Here is a 22326-nt window from a genome sequence, read left to right on the forward strand (position 1 = left end):
CCCAACTTGTTTTCTGAAAGAATGCCGCAAAAATTCTGCAGTGTTCGCAATGTTCAGTTTGAACAGTTATTTTCCTCAAATTAATTTCCCAGAAAGGTTCTTTTGATGCATTTTTTTTTTTACAGTGCATTATGACTAAGATCCTAATGTGAATTACTCAAACGACAAGTGGAAAAAAGTTGGCAAACCTGTATAAAAATATGTTTTAATATGTCATTTTTTCAATATCTAATTTTCCCTTTGCAAGTGCATTATTGAAAAAAAGTATGTGATTAGGGGGGCATGGGGCTTAGTGGTTAGCACTGTTGCCTCTCACCTCTGCGGTTGTAGGTTCGAATCCTGCCTCCCCCTTGTGTATGTTGAGCTAGCAAGCTCCCCGTGCTCCAGTGCTTTCCTCCAGGCACTCCGGTTTCCTCCCCCAGTACAAAGATATGTATTGATTGTCATTTCCAATTGTCCACAGTGTGTGAATGGTGTGTGAGTGTGCATGTGATTGCACCCTGCGATGGGTTTGCACTCTGTCCAGGGTGTCTCCTGCCTTGTGGCCCGAGCCCCCTGGGATAGGCTCCAGGCTCCCCGTGACCCTGCTTGGATAAGTGGTACAGAGAATGGATGGACATATGTGTTGCTACAAGTGGCTACAGTTAGGGTTGACAGCTTACAACATTTCACTCAGAAATTAGCTATTTTTTAAATCACATAGACTATAAAATGGCAGTTGGGTGGGAAAATTTCAAGAAGTTATAGTAAATGGGACAGAATGTAATCTGGTAACTCTGTTACTAATGTGTGGTCAGTAAGAACCTTCAAGTTGTAAAAAGAAGTTAATGAGGAAATGAATCAATGCTTCATTTGAGAGTGTTTGGTGAAGGACATAAAATGTAACGCAAATGCTACACACCTTATTACATTTAATTGAAAGTAATAAGTAACACTTAGTGCATTGAATGTAACTTCAGTGCCGCTGGTTTCCGTGTGCCGGTTCCATGCTGGGTCCCCGGGTTTGTTTTCACTGATGTCTTTGAAAGCTTAAAGGACTTTGCAATGAGACGTTGTCAAGCACAAACTGACCGCTCTAATTACTGAAATTAGAGAGCTGTTTCATCACTGGCATTACTCCGAATGAAAGAGAGAATGAGAGAGGGAAGACTGATCAGCTCTGATGATGGCCCTCCTCCCTGCATGCCTGTGTTTTAATTCCATTTTTAATGCTATAAAACGCTTGTGGTTTACTGCTCTGATGGATATTGTGAGCACTGATGGTTGGGATGAGCAGAAAGTCACTGCGAGCACAAATGCACTCACGTTAGCGTCAGCGTGAAAATGCCAGCACGTCTTTTCAACGTCTTATTTCCGCTGCGTTGATTACAGGGTGGGTGTTCGAATAAATGAACATGAAAACAAAGAACGGGCAATCAGCACTTCATAGAGCAGGGACAGAATAATGAGAGAGCTCACACACATGCGTGTGCATGGAGTCTTTTGAAATGACACTCATGCGCGTGACACATTAGGCAGGGCTTGCACTTTGGGCCGAGATGTGACGCCGAGTGGCATAATCTTAATATGTAAATGAGCGCGGACTGGTGTCGACACAAAAGCCAGCACCACGCCTGTCATGGCAACAGAAGGAAACACGTCACGCTCGTACAATGCCAGCTGTCAGAGGGAAAAGGAGAGGAGAGATTTGGCATTGAACACGGATGATGCATTCTCAGTTTAAGTGCTGTATCAGAGAAAGTCCCTGAAAGCCAGTGAAACTGCAGAAGCAAGCTCTATTCAAAATATCCAGTCTTATGCTTAGCATTCAAATCCTAATTTTTTGACACTGCTACTACAGAATAACAAAACTGTTGTTTAAGGCTTCAAAACAGATTGCAATATATTTAATAAATTTAAAAAAAGTTTAAAAGTTTGAGCATTATGACTGCTTTAGAAAGTTATTTATCATTATCAGCAACAAGCAGTCACCTGTTATCAGCACAGTATGAAAGATCTTATATAGTTTGTTGAGGCAGATTAAAAAAAAACCCTAGCTATTAATATGTAATTCTGTACTTCAGTAGAAACCTCAATCAACACATTTACTGCTAAGAAGGGATACATGATATGCTGTTATAGGAAAATAATCATCAGTGAGGTGGTGTGATGGCTCAACACAAAACCAAGTTACTGAAGTTGATTACTTTCCAATAACAGCATGTGTTTTATTCCTCTTATACCACAGCAACGTTGCCAGTGGTTACATTTCTTCGAACAACACATCATATTTTTCATCACTTTATAGTTATGTTTAATGCTGTGAAACATCCGTCATCACGTTAGTCATGTTAATGCAGCTATAAACAGTCGTTCTGTAGTTAGTCAGCTAACTCTGGGGGAAAAAATTATTATTCTTGAGTTGTAATCTAACCTCATATCTATGTAGTGGTGATACAGTGAAAAAGTGTGATGCCTTTTTATGGCAGTAAGGTGTTTATTGCTGTGTTTAGGATTAACATTTTTCATTGCCTTTATTTACAAATTTCATATACATCACTGCACATCTTCTAATGTGGCCACTCGTGTTTTTGTAATAGCACTGTAAGCTAATAAGTATAACCAGAGCACTAGATTAAAATAGTGGGAAGAAAGAGGGGTATTTCCAATTGTGATCCATACATTCTTCATAAGGGTAAAAGTAGACATGACTTTTAGCCATCTTTAATACTTTACTGTGCAATAAAACACAAATTACTTGGAATATCTGCCAATATATTGTTCATAAATTGTTGTAATATGTCTTTCCCTGATGCTTCTAATCTTGGCTGGTTTTCCCTGACTCCCATTACCACCACCACCACCACCCCTTCACCACCCTAAAGTTCTTTACCCATAACATTTAATTACCAACAATTATAACTTTCAATTAAGTAAAGATCACATTATACTTTTTTCTCTGTTTATCCTTACATTTAAGGTTGTAGAACATTCCCAAAATAGTTATTTCCTGTTATCACTTACATTATAGCAGCTATAAACAGACGTTCCCTCACCAGCCTCTCTGTTTTCTCTGTTGAAGTAAATGAGATGAAAAATCCATGTCATGTTACAGAGAAATTGCAAAGCACAAACTTCTCTGTCCTGAAGACTTTCCCATGGCAGGAAACTTAAAGTTACAACTGTTACAAAGCTCTGAAACTGGAGACTCCTTCCAAAAAAAAGATAATTAAACATCACCTCCCACCAAATCGACCATATAACAGAGAAAACATGACTATGACTATTTCTTTGCTAAATACTGACATGTTTTAATGTGTTTATTATTATTATTATTATTATTATTATTATTATTATTATTATATTTTGTGGAGTGTTTGCCATGCAAATCCCTTTAGTTGATACTAAAGAAACAATAAGGTATAATAATGAGCACATTAATATAAACCTGCCTTGCTGCTGAAACTATTGTCAGAGCTTCTGTTATAGAAAATTAATCAACACTTTCTGACCAATCAGAACCGAGGACCGAGACAACAGGGCTGTGGTGTGATAGTGGTGGGGTTAGCTTGCCAAAAGCCTTCTCAACAAAAGAAACTCCATTTTGTAGGACAAATACATATGCAGTGTCTTCTTTTAAATGTCTGAAACCTGTTGCTTATTGAAGCCTAAGCAGGAACATGCTGATTCCTGAGATGCCATTGATCCTGACCTCTTCTGCTAACACAAAATGGTGAAATGCTGCCCTCTAGTGGCTGCAAAACAGCACAGCAATACAATCAATCAAATATTTATATACTAAGTAATACAATATTAGTTGTGTTTACATTGTTTTTTGATATGTCATCGACATTAAAAAAATAATAATAATAAATTACGCCTAGCATAACAATATACACACAATAAAAGATTTAATTAAGTTTAATATGGTACATTTACTAATGAATATGTGGCCTATAATCTAGAGGAGATTTGGGGAAAAAAGGCTACACACTGAGATATTCTGAGGTAAAGTTATATTTTATTGTATCTGTATAAGTTTTATTTTTTTTTACAAGAGTTTGTCGTGTTTGAAACCTGTTAAAATTAGTGTTAAAAATAATAAAAGGGCAGACAGAAGGTAATAGTTTTTGCCATGTCAACCAGTTTCTTTATCTATATTTTCCTTTCCCTCACCATTTTATGATACTGGTAAAACAGAGACGGAAAAGACAATCACAGTTCAGATCACTTAAAAGGGAGGTGTTAGAAAATTCAGATATATGTATATGGAATTTAGCCAATAATATAACAAGAGTTATAATAAAATGTTGTTTAGACTTTTAAAAGTTTAAATAAAAGTAAATAGTACCCCTTTAAAAACAATAAAATTCATAAAATTAAAACTAAAAACATTTCGAGCCGTTACAGTAAAAATTAAAGACAGCTTTTAAGCATAGGTTCCAAAAAGAGCAATGTTTCTTGCTATCTTGTTCTAAAGGTCACAAGAAAATATCTTCAATTTTTTTAAATTTGTATGACTTTTCTTAAACTTTATTTGTAATGAGAGACTGAGACGGCAAATTCCACATTTTTTTTTTCAGTCCAAATTTGTACAGTAATTTATTCCAATAAGCTTTAATAGCAGGAACAGAACTGGACTATAGGAAGGTTTTAGAGCTGAAGGATTGTACACGCTACCAAAATTCTTACTTATGATAATCACTCCTAGAATAATAACGTAAACCACTATAGAAAATTCACTTGGTATGACATGTATATTAAGGAAATAAGAATATGTTGTAAGCCATTAGCAGTGAATATCTCATTTACCAATACTCCGTTAGAAATAAACTTTACATTTATGTATCTTTCCTTATTGTTGGTGTGGTACCATCAAGGATATTTTGTAGGATAGTTTTGTATCTTTTACCTGGAAGGCTGAATGTGCTGTTCTTTTAAATAACTTTTAGTGTAAAGTACAGGCACATCAGAATAATATATTTTAATATCAAGTACCTTCAAGGAAATTTCTGTAGGCTATAGTTCAGAGTATCAGGTTTATAAATAACAATTATGAACTGGGGAGAAATTCCCCAAACTGTTGCTACAAACTTGTACGCAATTGTACAGGATATTTTTGTGTGCTTTAGCATTATGATTTCCCTTCACTGGAACTATGAGGCCCAAACCTGTTCCAGCATGACAATGCCCCTGTGCACAAAGCGAGCTCCATGAAGACATGGTGTGTTAAGGTTGGAGTGGAAGAACTCGAGTGTCCTGCACAGAGCCCTGACCTCAACCCCACTGAACACCTTTGGGATGAACTGGAACACCGACTGAACCCCAGACCTCCTCACCAACATCAGTACCTGACCTCACTAATGCTTTTTTGCTGATTGAACACAAATCCCCACAACCATGCTCCGAAATCTAGTGGAAAGCCTTCCCAGAAGAGTGGAGCTTATTGTAACAGCAAAGGGGAACTAAATCTGGGGTGAGATGTTCAACAAGCACATATGAGTGTGATGATCAGATGTCCACATACTTTTGGTCATATAGTGTATATGAGCTTGATGGACATCCCAATCCAAAGCCATGGGCATTATTATGGAGTGGTACTGATTTAATGCACCTGTTAGCAGTGGGTGTGGCTGAAACACCTGTAAAACACCTGTACTTAATAATTAGGAGGCGTGGCCATATACTTTAGTTCATATTTTGTATGCATTCCTCGAGAGCTTCATACACTACAAGGATTCACAAAAAGCTTCCTACTTTATACATAGTGCACTAGATAGGGTGGAAAAGCCATTACTTCGTTCCCTATATGGGGCGCGCTAGTGTAGTGAGGTGGAAGCTGTTTGAGACTGAGCACTAAAAGCTGCCTCAGGAACGAGTCTGTGACACAAACTGAGATGTGAAAAGAAACTATGCAGCAACTTGTTGGACAGGACTTTAAAAGTTTCCGTGAAACAGAATGAGCACCAGGTTTGGTTTTTCTGTGGTTTATTTGTGAAAACTGACTTTTGTCTTTCCTTTACGCTTTGTAAAATAAGATATAAACGTGATACTAAATCCGTCCTAGTTATTTTATCAGATAAAGATAACAGATAACTACTAAAAATGAGATACAAGATAACATTAATTAGCTAATGGGTTTTAATTAAACGTATGTGTCGCTATTTAATATTTTAATATTAAATATTTGTTCAGATAAGGCTCGGTGTTTTCATGAATTCAGTGAAATGTAGCTCCTGGATGTGAAGAATGTTAGCTAGCTGCATAAAGTAGCGTTGTATAGCAATACATGTACGTTATTAGCTGCCTAGTGCAATTAAAACCACAAATTACACTGTAAAACAGATCTAACAAAATCCGGAAACAGTTCAAAAACACCTTCCGTCTGATTGTCTCTGTTTTTCCCACCTATATTCGTATCGCATATAGAAGCATAGCGCAGGAGGTGGGGTTTGCCGCAAAACGAGTGGGTTTACAATACCTCACGCCGCTTCTTAGCATTGCCAAAATGGCTGCCGCAGGTCGTCTCTGATTGGCTACTGAGGGAACCTGGGGGAAAGGTTGCCTGTCTCCTATTGGTTGTTCTGAGAACGTGGAAGAATAGTTTCGCGTCGTTGATTGGCTGTCCGGTAGACCTTAAGGGAAAAGGTTGCATTGATCAGCTGCTCTCTGCAGATATCGCACTTAGTGAAAACAATGTAGAAGAAGTGCTGAAGACAGAGAGGAGAAAAGGAAACGTCAGCGCTGTCAGACCTGGGCGAAGCTTCGGATCACAATCGCCACCTGTCTTTATTCAGACGCAGGCTGGTTCATCTTTCCAAAAACTCGTCTCATCTAATCTCATCTCATCTTTTCCGCATCTGCTCCGCTCCTGACATTTCAGCGATGCGAAGGCGGAATAACTCGCCCTCTGAAGAGCACCAGAGCTCCGTTACCAACACGCTGCTGAACCGGGGAGCGGATCTGAAAGAGCAGGGACACAAGGGGAGCCCAGAGACGGAGAAAGCCATGGGGAGAAAATGCAGAAGGTAAGAAATGCACGACGCAGCCCCGAAATCCGATTAATCGGGCGATTATTCGGTGCAGTGCTGCGTGTAGGCATCTTTTAAAGAGTCATGATGCTGATTAGTGTGTCACTGAAATGTCGGATTGCATCATATTTGATATCTCCACTCAACTGAAGTTTTCATCAGACAGTAATTTCAGCTATTCAACTGTTGGAACCCTTCATTCAGCTTCAGTGAAGTCAGTAGTTCTTCGATTTGGATTATTCGGAAATAGGATCAGCAGGTTCTGACTTCTGAGCCAAGCCATTTACATGCTGGCAGGGTCTAACTGATAAAGCTTGTTCATTTTGAGCTCTAAAAGTCTGCGTGGTATCTGGATAAAGAGTTCAGAAGTCAGCACTATGAGGATTTGTAAATCCTGTTAATCTCATTTAGGTTAGCGAATGAAATACCAGTAGTCAGGAACCACTGGAAGCCTTGAGCAAATGAAACAGAGACCCTTCCATGACAATGTCTGGAATATGTGAATCTTTTCAAGTAAAGTTGAACATCATGCACTCCCAGAACAAAAAAGGTGGGGGTTTAAAGTACAAGCTCTTGCCACAGGGGACTTTTGTACCTTTCCTTACACATAATTGCAGAGGAATGTTATAATGAAACATAACTGGACCTTCAGATGGACTTATTGATGTATCTCTGAGGGTATGTTTACATTGTTTGTACTTCAGAGAACAAATCATTATTTCTGACAGTGCAGGCAGCGCTGCATGTATCGGCAAGAGAAAATAGATACAGATAGGAATATATCAATTCGATACTGAATATCAGTATCAAGGTTGAAACACTGGATTAATATGAGATTATTCCAGCCACTTACAGTAGGCCACCCTCACATCTATGCTGAATCGCATAACTTAGGAACAGAAGATGAGATGAGAGAGTGGCTTGGTACATAGATATCATTTAAAAAAAGAAAAAAAATGGAAAAAGCGGGATTGGTGCTTCCCTAGATCTGAAGAGTAAATCTTTACAGATTTGTGTGAAATTGAGCTGAAATGTTTGCCAACTACTTGACTATTGTCATCATGTGCAAACATGATATGCCTCGTTATAAACTTTGTCAGAAGAAGGTAATAATCATAAATCCATACATTTCCCTTACTCGGCTTGAATGCATTTAAGTAGCTAACTGCATTGTAGCCGTACATTGTTACGTTATTTTAGATGCCACTTTTTAGCTGAGTCATTTGGGATTCTGGGAAACCAAAACATGGGACTTGGAAACACACTGGATCTTTAACTTGCCCCGTGGGCTGGCGAATACATTTCTAATTTGTCCACCCCATGAGTCAAAAAACTAACTTTGTGCTAAATTAAAGAGAAGGCTACTTTAAACGGAACCACTTGGCTTGTTTACGCATTAGTCTGTCATTATATTATAGCCTCTTTGGGAGGATGTGATTTCTCTAATCTGTCTACAAATAGATCTCCGAGGACTAGAGTGCTGTGAAAGCTTAACGACAAACTCTCCCTATGTGCTTAGAGTAGAGCTGTAGATTTTATTTATTCTCTAAGATGAAATCCCGTTAACCACATGAACCACATCATCTTGCAGAATCAGAGACTGAGAATTGCACATTGAAGTGCTTTCTCTCTGATACATCTGATTTATCTCATCAATTAATTATCAAGTAGGTTATCATATCAAAGAGTGGGTTTATAAAGAGAAGAAACCTTTCATTTCTGCAGCCTTGTGGCGCACTAGGGCTGGAACTTAACACTTCTGATCACTGTTCCTCAACACTGCCTGGTCAACAGTCTCGTGAGCTCTATTTTGCAGACTGTGCTTTTTATTTGTGTGTTTGTTAGCTGTGGTTAACTTGACGTGCACTGATGAGTTCCTCAGGTCAGTCTTATTGAGACCTTATGAAGCTTTGAAGAAAAGGTTCCACATATGCAAATGTGCATAAGCAGTCTGGAAGTTTCACACACAGTCATGTCATTTATAGCATGCAGCTACGTATCGCATCCTCACGGTCAGTTTCTCCTAAACAGTGATTACTTTTAATTTGACACTATAATGCCAGAGAAAAACATTTCAAAACTAGGATGTTTTCACTGAAACCATTGGTGTGGTTTAACAGTACACATAATGAAACAGGCAACAAACAAAAAAAAAACCTTGGCTGAAAACCTGGTCATTCATTGGTCCCAAATACAGAAACAGAAAAAGGACAAACCTTTACCAAGTATGGAGAAATCACCTGTGTGCGGACAACGCGGAGCTGGTACTCAATAAATTATTAGATAATGATATATTCTATAACTAGTCTAAAACATTTTGTGGATTGCTTCTAGCATTTATTTTCTCCTTTTCTTCAGAGCACATCAGTTTTCTGCAGCGCTACAGCTCTGGCTCAGGTTGCATCTTGCAGCTCAGTTTAACAGCTCGCACGTACATGCAAAACTGCACATCATGTTTTTTTCACTTCCCGCACTTCAAACTGAGTCAAACTGCTTTCTCGTTGTAAATGAACTGTGCTAGACTTCACTTGAAATTGGACAGAGACCACCTCGCTCAGATGCAAGTGGGCCTGTGTCCTCACCTGCCTAAATGAACCTCACCGATGGGGAAAACGCACCAGGGTTCAGCTCAAATGGACTAAACACTGCATATCTGAAAGTACAGTTAATTGACTAAGGTGGTTTTGAAGTATCTGGTTTGTGAGTTTGAAATTAAAAGTGAGAACTGCAATTTTTTTTAACAAAACATCTTTTGTAATATTTGGAGAAGTTCCCCTCAAATTCCAGCAGCTGTCAATAAGATATCTGATCTCCCAAGCTGTAAACAGGAAGAAAAGACTAAATGATCTGGACCAGTATCCAACCAATCAGGACGGTGAGGGATCTTTACTTGGCCATCAGTCATGTTGCCCGACAAGTCAGAAAGCGTCGTCGCTTGTGCAGATGTGTGTATGCGTGTTGAAGGAGTAGCTTTGAAGGGGAGACTGAAGGGAGGTCATATTTTTCTAAAATCTTTTTTAAAAACTTGTGCCAGTTTTCCTCAATAATAGAGGGTAGAAAGGCATTCATTCTCATGCAGAAGTGTGTGAGGGAAAGAAAAATGCTTTCTTCTGAGAGAAAGTAGTCAGTGGATTGGAACGATGTGTGTTTGTGTGTGAGAGAGAGAGAGAAAGACGTTCTATTTGTGTTGCAGAGGATAAAAGAGAGAAAGTGTGTAAGCATGACAGTGGGTCTTTTTCCGCCCTGGCAATATGGCCGCCTGAGCTCAGCATGCAGAATGCACAATCAGCAGAAACACTCCTGAGTTTAGAAGAGCAGATATCTCATCCTGAGAGAAAAGAAGCTCATGCCACAGTTTTTGTTCATGTCCATGGTTTGGAAGCACAATGCTAAACCTGACCTGCTGATCACGTTACTGATTACATGACTCTGACTATAAAACGGATGTTACTGACTCGTTGGTCTGACCCTACTGCAGTGTTATGAAAAGGGTTCTTCTTCCATAGAAGGCAGTGATTAAAGCTGACTACAGGATCGGTCATGAATCACATTTGAGCAGAGTGATTGCTTACTGCAGGACCTGTTGTACAAACGTCCTCCTTTTTCTATCCATTTTGGATTAGTGTCATTATACAACTTTAGGTGGCTGTCTTTGCATTATATATAGCTCATGCTGGGGCAAAGAATCCTCTGTGCTGGTCACTAGTAGGCATTCCTGTCTTTTGTTTATTACCGGTAGCTTCAGGCTAGTGCTATATAGCTACACAAACAACATAGCTAGCTAAAGAATGTATCCATAACCATGTATCCATGTAATTCATCCACTTGACCATAAATCGGATGTATTACTGGTAAAAATAAAAATTCCAGAGGAAAATGCTAGTGTATAAAATGCATCAGTGCAGTGCGTTACCACCTACTAGTGCCTGAATGAACCATGAACAACTGAATGAACAACTCTGTCTCATGTCTGTTTGACAGGTTTGAAGTGTTTGATGTACCCACAAAGAGCGCTGAAAACATTGGTGCTGTTCTATTTTGGTTAAATCAGGCACTTCAAGCCCGTATCAGCCCACAGAGTCTCAGTGTCTGCTTCAGGAACTGCAAGTAGGAACAAATATGAAGAACCATGAGGGCAAAAGAAGTGAGGAATATTACCATCTCTCTCTCATATTGGTAATCACTAAATCACTTGTCATTTGAGTCAAACTCAGCTTAACTGCATAGAAGTAGAATAGAATTTAATAGAATACAATATTCACATACAATATTATAGGATTCATGAAGACATAACGGCTATGCAACTGCTGTTCCTTTCTTTCAGTGTTGCATATTTATTTTAAGATAAGTCCTGAATGTAGTCCAACAGCAGATAAATGAACAGATCCAAACGGTGTGTGCTGAACAATAAAATGGTGACTCATAGTGTTTATCTCTTGTTGTTGGACTTCTGTTCTTTGGCTTGGGGACGTGTTCACATAGTAAATGTGTAAATTAGCAACAAACTACCACAAAGCAGCTTCATTATTCTGAATTTAAGTGACGGAAGAAGGTGATGTTACTGTTTTTTGCAGCCACTAGCAGGTGATTTCTTCTTATTATTTATTTATTGTTTTTTTACATAAAGGTATGCTGAAACAGTTTTTTGGTGTTACTTTAAATCATTTGTAGACTTAAACATAGTGATGATTTGTTTTCACACTAGGCTACAATCAGGATTCAGTTTATCTGGCTGCAGGAGTGGAATTAAGACTTTGAGGACTGGTCTAATTGAGTCAATATCAGGTGTTGATCTTTAAGCTCATGGTTCTCAAAGTCAGGGATTCTGCGATTTTAAATTTAGTTTAAGTGGTGAAAATCACCAATTCACCATTACCAATGTTATTAAATTTTTACTGAGTTCTTATAGTTATTAGTCTGTTTGTTTTGTTGAATGGGTTTAATCTAAACCTAATGTCAACTTGAAAAATGTTCTGTTAGTGGAAAGTTCAGAAGAAAAAAAAACACTTAATGTTAGAGTCTGTTGGGCCCTACTGTAGAGAATTAGGTATTAAGACGATGACTAATAGCTAATAAAGATCCAGTGAAGTGCCATATTAGTATGACACCATGTTGTAGGAGCTGTAGTGTAAATTGTTACTGTAATGTACCACCGTGGTTTCATGTCTGAACTGAAACACGAGCCGAGTGTTGTTCTCTACCTGATGCTGCTGTAATCGAACCCTCTGTCGTTTTTCACTGAAGGTTCCAATGTGAAGGAACAACACAAGGCAGATAAAGTTCACTTTATCCCTGTCCAATTCAAGAAATTGAAACTCAAACTGCTAGCACCAGCTGTCTCTAAGGGTATACTGTGATCAGGAAATAGTAATAGCATTAACATTATTATGCTTGAATTGCTTATTTCTAGGTGCAGTAAGTGAAGATGAAATAAGATATGCGAGATTATAGCGAAGAATCTACTTTCACATTATTTAATTCCTTGTGTTTGGTTCCCATGAACTTTACTTTCCTTGAGAGTTCTAAATGCCATTTCTGCCCTGTTTAATGAGCAGATAAAGCTTGTTATACCGCAGCACTTCTCAAATCTGATTGGTCAGAAGCTGTTGATTAATATTCTATGACAGCAGTTCTGACTTCATTTTCAGAAACTTATATAGTTTCAGCTGTAAGTCACAGGATTATATTACTTTTTTTTTTGGTTACCTACCAATTCCCTCCAACCAGCCAGCTCTCCTTTATCTTCTGACAGCTCCCAACCAGGGGAGAGTAAAGACTAACATGCGCTTTCTCCGACACATATGAAGCCAGCCAACTGTAATCTTTTTTGAACTGCTGCTTATGGTCCGTCATAGGGCAGCGTAACGCACTCAGAGGAAGGCGTTATTTACACTCTTCTGCATACGTGTCCTCACAGACGCTCACGATTGGCTAGTGACGCTGTGATTGACAGGAGAGAGAGGGAGTACCATCCCTCCCATGACTCTCGGTCACACTAAATACCATTTTTTGTGCACTTAGACACTACTAAAACAGAGAGAGCCTTGTTTATATTCAAATTTTGAATTTGAATCTCAACAATGGTAAATTGTTTTATAACCGGCTGAGTTAAGAAAAAAAAAAAACTTGTGGGTGAACCAATAAAGTTGCCATTTCATATTTGTTACAGATTCTCCATGACTGTGTCCAACACCACATTCAAAATGCTAAACCGCTTATGGTAATCTACTTGGCAATTTATTTTCATGTGTATTTACTAAGGCAGACCTGCCAACCTTTTGAGTAGCAACTCCACGTTTTATCATGGGAGTACGCTAGTACAAGTTATCACTCAAAAATGCAAAAGAATCTTTTCCCCCCCAATAAAATTGGCAGATGGGCCAATTAACATGAATTTGGAATGATTGACAGTTGCACAGGTGTTTTGAAGCCTCTAATATTAACTGAACTGCTGGAAGCCCTGCCTCCTTCCCCACATCTCAGTGATTAAAATGCTGTTTTATTCACCGCAGGACACCGTCAAACCTGTTAGATAGAAACTGGAGTGCGCAGTAGGGGGTTGTACAGTAACCACGAGGCACTTTGACAGCTGCTGCTCATCTGATTTAGTTAAGAATAATTTTTTTTTAAATCATGCACACTTTCTTATTAATTGCTGTATCCTAAAATAGAAGAAAAAGTGAAAAAAGTCTACTTTTTTTACTTGTAACATAACATATTTTCCCCCCACCAAACATCTGATGGTTACCGTACAATGGTATATATACACACACTACAGTTTCTACCTTAGACAAGTGATTTGTGAAAGAACTATATAGAAAATAGTCAGGACTACATCTTATTCCTCTTCAGAGTTAGCAAGGCTGGTGTGTTTTAGCAAGTATGTGGCTCTTTGACAACATGGCCACATCGACACAGCTGACATAATATTCAGTAGCATGAATTTCAGCGATATGGGACACATTTGGTGTTTTTTATTTATTTTTTATTTTTTTACACATCTTCGTCTTACAAAAACAAAGTAAGAATGGTTTATGTCTGTATTTATTAGAATACTACATCATATTTCAGAAGCAGGCTATATAGTGTGATTGAAAATTGATTGGTATGGCACACCAGAGCTGAAGCTGAAACTCACCGAGCCTTTGTTAGAATATTTCAGTGTTCACAAAGCCATTTCAAACAATGTAATCCTTGCACAGTGTCTTTCAGAGATATCTGTAATGGTTTTTTTTTTTTTCAATATAGAGATTTGAAATTTAGTTTATTACAATTATTATGCTATTATATCTCCCTACTTTGAACGCAGATTCTAGAACAAAACCCACTGGTTGTTGCTTTTGTTCTCGAATTGTTCTGCGTTGTGAGAACGTGAAGCTCTTCATCACTGCACGCTGACTCACCCTCCATCTCCCCGGAGTGAACTCCAGACCTGTGAGACGTCTCCATGTTACAGATTTAGCATCTTATTTCAGTTCTTCCTATTCCTGTGAGGACGGGTCTTTATAGCTCGGGCAGTGAGCCTTCGCAATGAGTGCTGCATTTGTAAAAGCTATAGCAGGAAGGGAAAAGGAGTTTAAGGTTAACATAAAGATGTAGTTAGTATATTGAGTGTTTAAATACCATCTTGAAATTCCAGTATTTTATATTTACAGATGTGACATTAATATGCTCAAGGTCATTTTGCATCTAAAAATGTGTCATATCTACATCACAGAATTCAGAACACCTCAGAAATTCACTTACTGTATCTTTAACAGCCTACAATGGATGGATGAAAAGTCTGCACACCCCTGTTAAAATGGCAGGATTTTGCACATAAAAAAATGAAACCATGATAAATCATGTCAGAACTTTTTCCACCCTCAATGTGAAATTACAACGTATAAAAATTAAGTGGAAAAACAATCAAACATTTTAGGGAAATTAGGAAAATAAAGTTACAATAACCTGCTTGCGTAAATGTGCACACCTTTTTATAGTTTGGGATGTGGGTGTGTTCAGAATGAACCAATCATATTTAATCTCATGTTCAAAAGTAATTATCATACAGCTGTCTTCAGTGAAATTATTAATGATTAACCCCAAATAAAGACCAGCTGTTTCTGTAGGATTTTCTTCACATCATCTTTGTTCCCTCTGACAGCTGAAGCCATGTTCTGCAAAGAGCTTACAATGCTAGTATAAAAGAATTTCCAAAACATTATATGTACCATGGAACACCATGAAGGCCATCATTACCAAGTGGAGAAAATGGAGCACCACAGTGCCATCACCAAGAGCAGGACGTCGCTCCAAAATTTACAAAATACAAGACAAAAACTTACCAAGGAGGCTGCCAAGGGACCAACGGCAACATTAAAGGAGCTGCGGGAATATCTGACAAGTATTGCTTGTTCTGTGCATGTGACAACAATCTTTCATATTCTTCCTGTGTGGACTATGGGGTAGGGTGGTGAAACCCCTTTCTCACAAAAAACATCCAAGCCCAACGAAATCACCCCAAACCATGTGGCAAAATGTGTTATGGTCTGATGAGACAAATTCCAAACGTTATAATAATGTCATAATTTCCAAAATATATGTCTTGTGCAAAAAAATGCACATTAACAAAAGAACACCACACCCACGGTGAAGCATGGTGGTGGCAGCATCATGCTTTAGGGCTGCTTTTCTTCAGCCAGAACTGGGGCTTTTATCAAGGTGGAGGGAATCACAAATAGCTACAAATACCAGTCAATTTTTAGTGGAAAACCTTCAGGTCTCTGCTAGCAAGCTGAAGATGAAAGGGAATTTCCCCATTTAGTATGATAGCATACATCCAAATCAACAAAGGAATGGCTTAACCAAAAGAAGATCAGTGTTTTGAATGGCCTAGCCAGAGCCCAGACCTGAATCCAGCTAAAAATCTGTGGGGTGACCTGAAGCGGGCTGTGCACAGGAGATGCCCTTAGAGTTTGATGGATCTAGAATGTTTTGGCAAGAAAGAGTGGGAAAATATTGCCAAGACATGATGTGCCACACTGATAGACTCGTACTCATAAAGACTGAGTGGTGTCATAAAATCAAAAGGTGCTTCAACAAAGTATTAGATTAGGGGTGGGCAAACTTGTGCAACTAGGTTATTGTAAGTTTTTGATATTTCCTGTTTTTTTTCCTAAAATGTATCTGATTTGTATTTCACTTAATTTTTATAAGTTGTAATATCACATTGAGGGTGGAAAAAGTTCTGACATGATTTCTCTTGGTTTCATTTTTTACATCGCAAAAACCAGCCCTTTTAACAGGGGTGCGTAGACTTTTTATATCCATTGTGTGTAATATATAAAAATTTGTGCAAATGGTTGCTTAACATTAATTGATTTTTGTCCTTAAAGCTATAATAACAGATTGGTGCGGCTCGCATGTCAGCTTGAGTACTGCAGCAGCTAAATCTTAAAATGTACAAAACAGGTTGTTCGTGTCTGTGCTCAGGAAAAGACTACCTTTACTTAGTTAACAATTACACAAATTTACTTTATTATATGTAAAATCAGTTTTACTTACTTTTTGTGCCATTAGTCTTACCACCATGCCTACAAAAGGACAGTCCTGATATCTCATAACACTCATGTTAACACACTCATCATGGTGCTGATATTATTTCCCCTCAGTAATTAAGTCTCTGCAGTCTGCTTTTAGAGAAATTCTGGGAAATTATGTGTAGCACAAAGGTAAAGAACAAACCTAGTCAGACATATAGGTAGAAATGTGTATTTATAAAGAGATATTCTGATATGTATGTGTGGAACAGTCTGTCCAGGGTTTCATTTCAAAACATGTTCAAAACATAATAAAATAACTACACCTATTGGGTGTGGTAATATATGGTTTTGAATGTAGTCACAGGTCACCTGGAATTCACTTGTTATAACTCATAAAATTTTAACTAGTTTGATAATACCACTTGGCAAACAGTATGCTCTGGTGGTGTACTTTTTGCTATGCTGTTGTTATGTTACACATTACATTCTCTTCATTCTCATAAAAGTAAAATTGGAAACGGTTTGTATTTTCACTAGCCAACATTTGGGAATCCGCTTTAACTAATATAGCTGCTAATATAGCTAATGTGATGTAAAGGAAACCTCAAGGGAGGTACAGAGGAGGATCAGAGGACATTAAAGGTGTCCTAAAGGGTTCTGAGCCAGTGGGCTGTTCATTCCAGTCCACTGTGTGTGTGTGTGTGTGTGTGTGTGTGTGTGTGTGTGTGTGTGTGTGTGTGTGTGTGTGTGTTTGTAGGAGACTGGTTTCATTACCGCAGTGTCATGGCGAGTCAGAGCACTAACTCACTCAGGCATATCTGTCAAAACGGATCCAGCAGCGTGCACTGAGATATAAGGCCATGCTCAGACAATAGGGCAAATCTGATTTATTTTTAAATCTCATTTTCAGACTCACAATGCCAAGTACATGTAAGCAAAATCGATCTGTCTGTGCTCACTGTAGTCACATTTACCTGTATATCCACATATACATTGGTTGTCATTGTAACAGCACAGGTGTGTTTCTGAATAGTGTGGGGCAGGTCAACGTTATGTAAAGTCGAGTGACTAAAAGTGGAACATGGGATATTAAACACTGAAATATATATATTTTTATGCTCTTAAAAACATCAGTATAAAGAAAATGCAAATAATAATCAAACACTGAAATTTGTTCAAACAGACCTTTAGCAGATCATTTGGTACACAATTGCAATGTCCAGTCCTGTGTTCAGGCCACACTTACAGAGAGCTGAAGTGGGTGGAGTGTGTCAAGTTTCTGCTGCTGCTTTCACTGTGGACACTACAGTTATATAAGATTCACCACAGTGATTGTAGATATACAGTCTGTGTATGTAGTAATTATCTGATATTCAGAAGGGCACACCCTGAATGACAAAAACCCAAGTGTCCCAAGATCCCATTTTAATACAAATTGTATTAGATTTGAAAAAGATTTTTGTGTTTTGTTTTGTTTTTGCTATTCAGACAGCAGAAGATCTTTCCCATTCAAGTCGGATATACAAAAAAAAAAAAAAAAAAAAAAAATTAACTCAGATTTGAGCTGCCTGTTTGAACATAGAGACATAGAGAGACAGACACTTCCTTGTAAAAGAGAGAAATGAAGAGAGGGAAAGAGTGTGTCACTTGTGTCTGGGTGGAGAGTCGGACAGAAAAATAGTGATTTAAAAACTGAAATTAAAGTTGTGTGAGAGTGAACATGGTTGCTTTATTTAAGTGCCATATAACTGTGTGTCAAAACACATACTTTTGTGCTGTTTGAGCAGTATTTATGTATTTCTAGTTGTCTGTGTGCACACTGAGAAATAGAAGAGATTTGTAATAGATGATAGATGTTCATCTAAAACCACTAACTGTTAATGAGCTGTACTTTAAAATGAAACATACAGTGTATGGAGCACCCATAGTGAACAACGTTGGTTGTGTAATTTACATCACATTAATCTTTAACATTATATCTCTTCACCACAAAGCGGTTGGTATGTGAATGTAATGAACCTCTCATGTACAACTCCACTTAAAAACTATGTCCTATCTCTAGTGTAACATAAAATATATAGTGTATTGCTATTAATATCTCAAACTGCTGCAAAGGTATTTTGAGAAATGAATCATAACCATGTCAGTGGAGACATGTTCAGTCTTATGCAGTTTGTTATGTAATTAATAAAGCTGTGGTTTGTTCTATAGTGTTTTGTTTTGAAGAGCCTTTATGAGATAGTAATGAGCTCAGCATTAAATGTTTCCTGTGCTTCCCATTAAACTGGAAATTTCTCATACCATTTCTCACTCCTTGGAATGAGGATTGCTTTTTGTGCTTTGCCACCGTTGACAACAACAGCAGTCTGACTATACTGACAACATGGTGTGGTCCGATTAAAGCTCCATTCCAGCTCCCGTCTCTGTTGGAAACAGCTTTACCTGCGTAACCGGTGTTTCTGCTTCAAGGTGGAGACTTGGAGAACTTCTCACTATTACAGATGTGAAGGTGTAGTCTGGAAACTATATAAACCTCTTAAACCATTCACAGCACAGCAGTGTGTACCACATAGAAACTGTGCAGATGGCTTTGGACTGCAACTGATATGAACAGTTTTGCTATGAGAGCTTTAGGACTGCAATTGCCACAAACAGTTCTTCATTCAAGTCTCCATCAGTGAACAGTTGATAACTTCAACAAAATAGACTAAAAGTTGAAACTAAAAGTTGATAGACTAAACACATGTTGTTTCGTTAAAGTACAAATGACACACAACAGCAAACAACAAAGCCATACATTTAGTGTTTTTTGGTTTGAATGAAAGAGTTATGACTTTTCTGTTTAGCATGTTTGGTATTTGGAGGAAACAAAGCATGAAGCCAGGAGGGCATTACAGACTTGAGATGCAATAAAATAGAAATTATGAATGCTGCTTCCTATCTGTCTAAGTGTCTGTGTGATAGTTTGCTCCACATCATTCTTATTATGCCATTGCAACTCTATGATATAATGTATTGCCATTGCTCAACCCTAATAGTTTCATGGATATTAGGTTTTGGCCTCCCAGCTAATATCACAATCAGCCGTCACAATATCTACGACAGTGTTTCATTTTGACATGCTTTTCAGGGCGCTGGTACCCAGACTACGATGTAGACCGCACCAGCGTCGTCATTTGTTTTTTGCTTCCAGAGTTTCCGAATCGCGGTAGAATGCCTTTTGCTTTTTTTCTTAAAGTAATCACAAAGTCAAGCAGAGACTTAAATGATCATTCTCCTAGGCCTATGTTCTCTATCAGTGCAGAGACACTTGTGGTGTGTGTGTTGTATTTTTGTTCACACCAGTCTTTGAAACTGATGGAGGATTTTTGTGATGTGTCAACATCAGCGTTGTTAAACAATGATATGCTCTTGAAGGTGTCTAAACTGTACACTTTGCAAGGTCAGTTAGCTGTTTGCTGAATTCACCCTTGCAGGTCACATGGTCAGAGGGCTGGGTTTAGCCTGATGTGATACATACAGTAAAGGTCATTAAACAAATAGTCAGCTGTTTGAAGTCTTAGTGGTGGTGGATCAGCATGGCTAAACACATGAGCAGTAATCTGGATGCTAATGCAGGGCAAATGATACTCATTGGGATGCTGCAACTTTAACATCTCAGTGTGAAATTTGATCTGATTCTGTTTGTCTTCATTCTGTGTGTGAGCTTAAATAGAGCTATACAAAGAGCAAGTCCTGTGCATTCTCACACACACACACAGCAGCAGCTTAATCTAATACTCATTATTCAATAGTCTATACAGTGTTGTATACAGAGCTTTATTATATTACTACACACATGCACTATTGAACTGACTGCAGTGATAGTATTAAGAAACATTTAGCCTAGCTTATAGCATGAAAACAAATGTTTAGTTTGGTGAAAATGAGTGTCATGTCTAAATTAAATGCATGCAAAATAAAGTGGATGTAAAATAAAGCAAAGTTTAAGACTGGGATCATGAGCAATTTTAAAAATCAATAAATCACATCAACATTGTTCTTAAATATTGATTGTTTATTGGTGTAGTATATAAAAGAAATGTGAAATGTGTCAGTTTTCAATCAGGGATTTATACGTTTGAAGTAACGTAGGTTTAAAATGTACAAAGTAAAAAAAAAAAAGGCTGTTTTCATCTGCTGATCACACATGGGCATCACGCAATCATTTCCGGAAAATACCTCCATTTTTATTTTTATTTTTTAAATATCATATCATACAACTCTACATTGTACATACAGAGGCACAGCAGAACTTGCACAGACATTTACACACATTTTGCCTTGCACTGACACAAATGTAGACAAACCTGTTGTAGATGTTTGTGTTACACCCACACACACCCATCGGGTTTTGTATGTTTGCGAGGACCTTCATTAACATATTAATTAGCTGCGGCAATAATTACTATGCCTACATCTAACCAGAAGAGAAGTTTTTTTCTTTTAGTTTTTCAAACGCTCACTGTATCTTTTGTGAGGACCCTGTGATTATGAAGATATTTGGCATTCTTGCAGTGTTCTGAGGACGTGCGCTTTTTGGTCTTCACAATAGGCTAAACACATACATACACATTCCCCCTCTCTCTCATCTCTTTCTCTCACTCACTCACACACACAGAGATTCGTGCCTCATCTCTGTAAGGTGTCACTATCTGTCACTAAGCAGCCGTCAGGACTTTAAGCGCTGCTTTGTCTATGTTAAAGATGAGTGACTAATCATTTTTCATTTCCATTCCATGATTTGAAAGCAACTGTTGAACTGTCTCTGAAATACTGATATAGCAGAAGTCTGCAATATGCAAATGAGCACTCAAAAAAACATTATGAATGTCTATCACTCCACCATTGCTAAGGGTGAATTTAGATAGGAAATTAAGGCAGTAGTTCAGCACTGCTGGTAAGGAATAATACACTCAGGGGCATGCTGTTATAGGAAAATAAGCAAAAATGGTGTGGAATGAGGTGGTCTGACGTAAAGCAGAGTTACTTTTACCACCCTGAAGTTGATTGTTTTCCTATAACAGCATGTCCCGAATTGTTTTATTCCTCATTTATAACTTTGCAATTTGCAGCATTAATAATTTTTTTTATTAAACAATGACACAGGAACTAACAGGAACTTGCTCTTTATTTCCTCTTGAAGACAAAATGATAAAACTAGTCATGTTACCAAGAAACTGTAAAGCCCTCTGTCAGGAAGACTTTCCTGGGGCAGAATGCTTAAAGTTACAGCTTTACTTCTGACTGTTACAAAGCACTGACACTGGAGACTCCTTCCATATATCTTAAATAAACTCCTCACAGTAAAATTTACCATATCAAAAATTATACATGCTTTTTTAAAACCGCGTATATGGAGCATCTGCCATACAAGTTCCTGTGAATGAGTTGTTACCAAAGGTACACTAATGTGAATCAACACCTTCTGACCAATCAGAATTGAGAATTCAGTAGCACTCTGGTATAACTTGAGTTGAAGTCTCAGTCAGCATTTATCATGTTTATTGTGTTATCAGTTATACCGCGTTGAAAATATCTATGATCCCACTCCAAAGTTTTTGCATGTACAGTCCTCTGGAAAAACTGTTTACAGTCACTTTAAGCTGGAAGTTCTGAGTACTACAACAGACAATAAAGCCGGGTGCCATTCAGTTTGTGATTTACACTTTGGCAGCTGTAGAAAGCTGTGTGTGTGTGTGTGTGTGTGTGTGTGTGTGTGTGTGTGTGTGTGTGTGTGTGATGTTTAATAC

General features: G+C 38.0%; 1 protein-coding gene across 2 annotated transcripts in view; it reads left to right on the top strand.

Annotated features, from left to right (window-relative positions):
* The first annotated feature begins 5715 nt into the window (after nt 1-5715).
* Nucleotides 5716-22326, top strand: part of abhd12 (abhydrolase domain containing 12, lysophospholipase) — a 29019-nt gene continuing 12408 nt past the window's right edge. The window contains exons 1-2 of one of the 2 annotated variants that reach the window (XM_026944250.3): nt 5716-5949; nt 6863-7007. In XM_026944250.3, coding sequence (XP_026800051.3) covers nt 6865-7007 — 143 coding nt within the window. In that variant the 5' untranslated portion in view covers nt 5716-5949; nt 6863-6864. Of the gene's footprint in view, nt 5950-6654; nt 7008-22326 lie in introns of both variants that reach the window. The other variant, XM_053237387.1, reaches the window with a different exon arrangement.

The sequence above is a fragment of the Pangasianodon hypophthalmus genome, chromosome 10 (assembly GCF_027358585.1).
Source record: "Pangasianodon hypophthalmus isolate fPanHyp1 chromosome 10, fPanHyp1.pri, whole genome shotgun sequence".
Lineage (NCBI taxonomy): Eukaryota > Metazoa > Chordata > Actinopteri > Siluriformes > Pangasiidae > Pangasianodon > Pangasianodon hypophthalmus.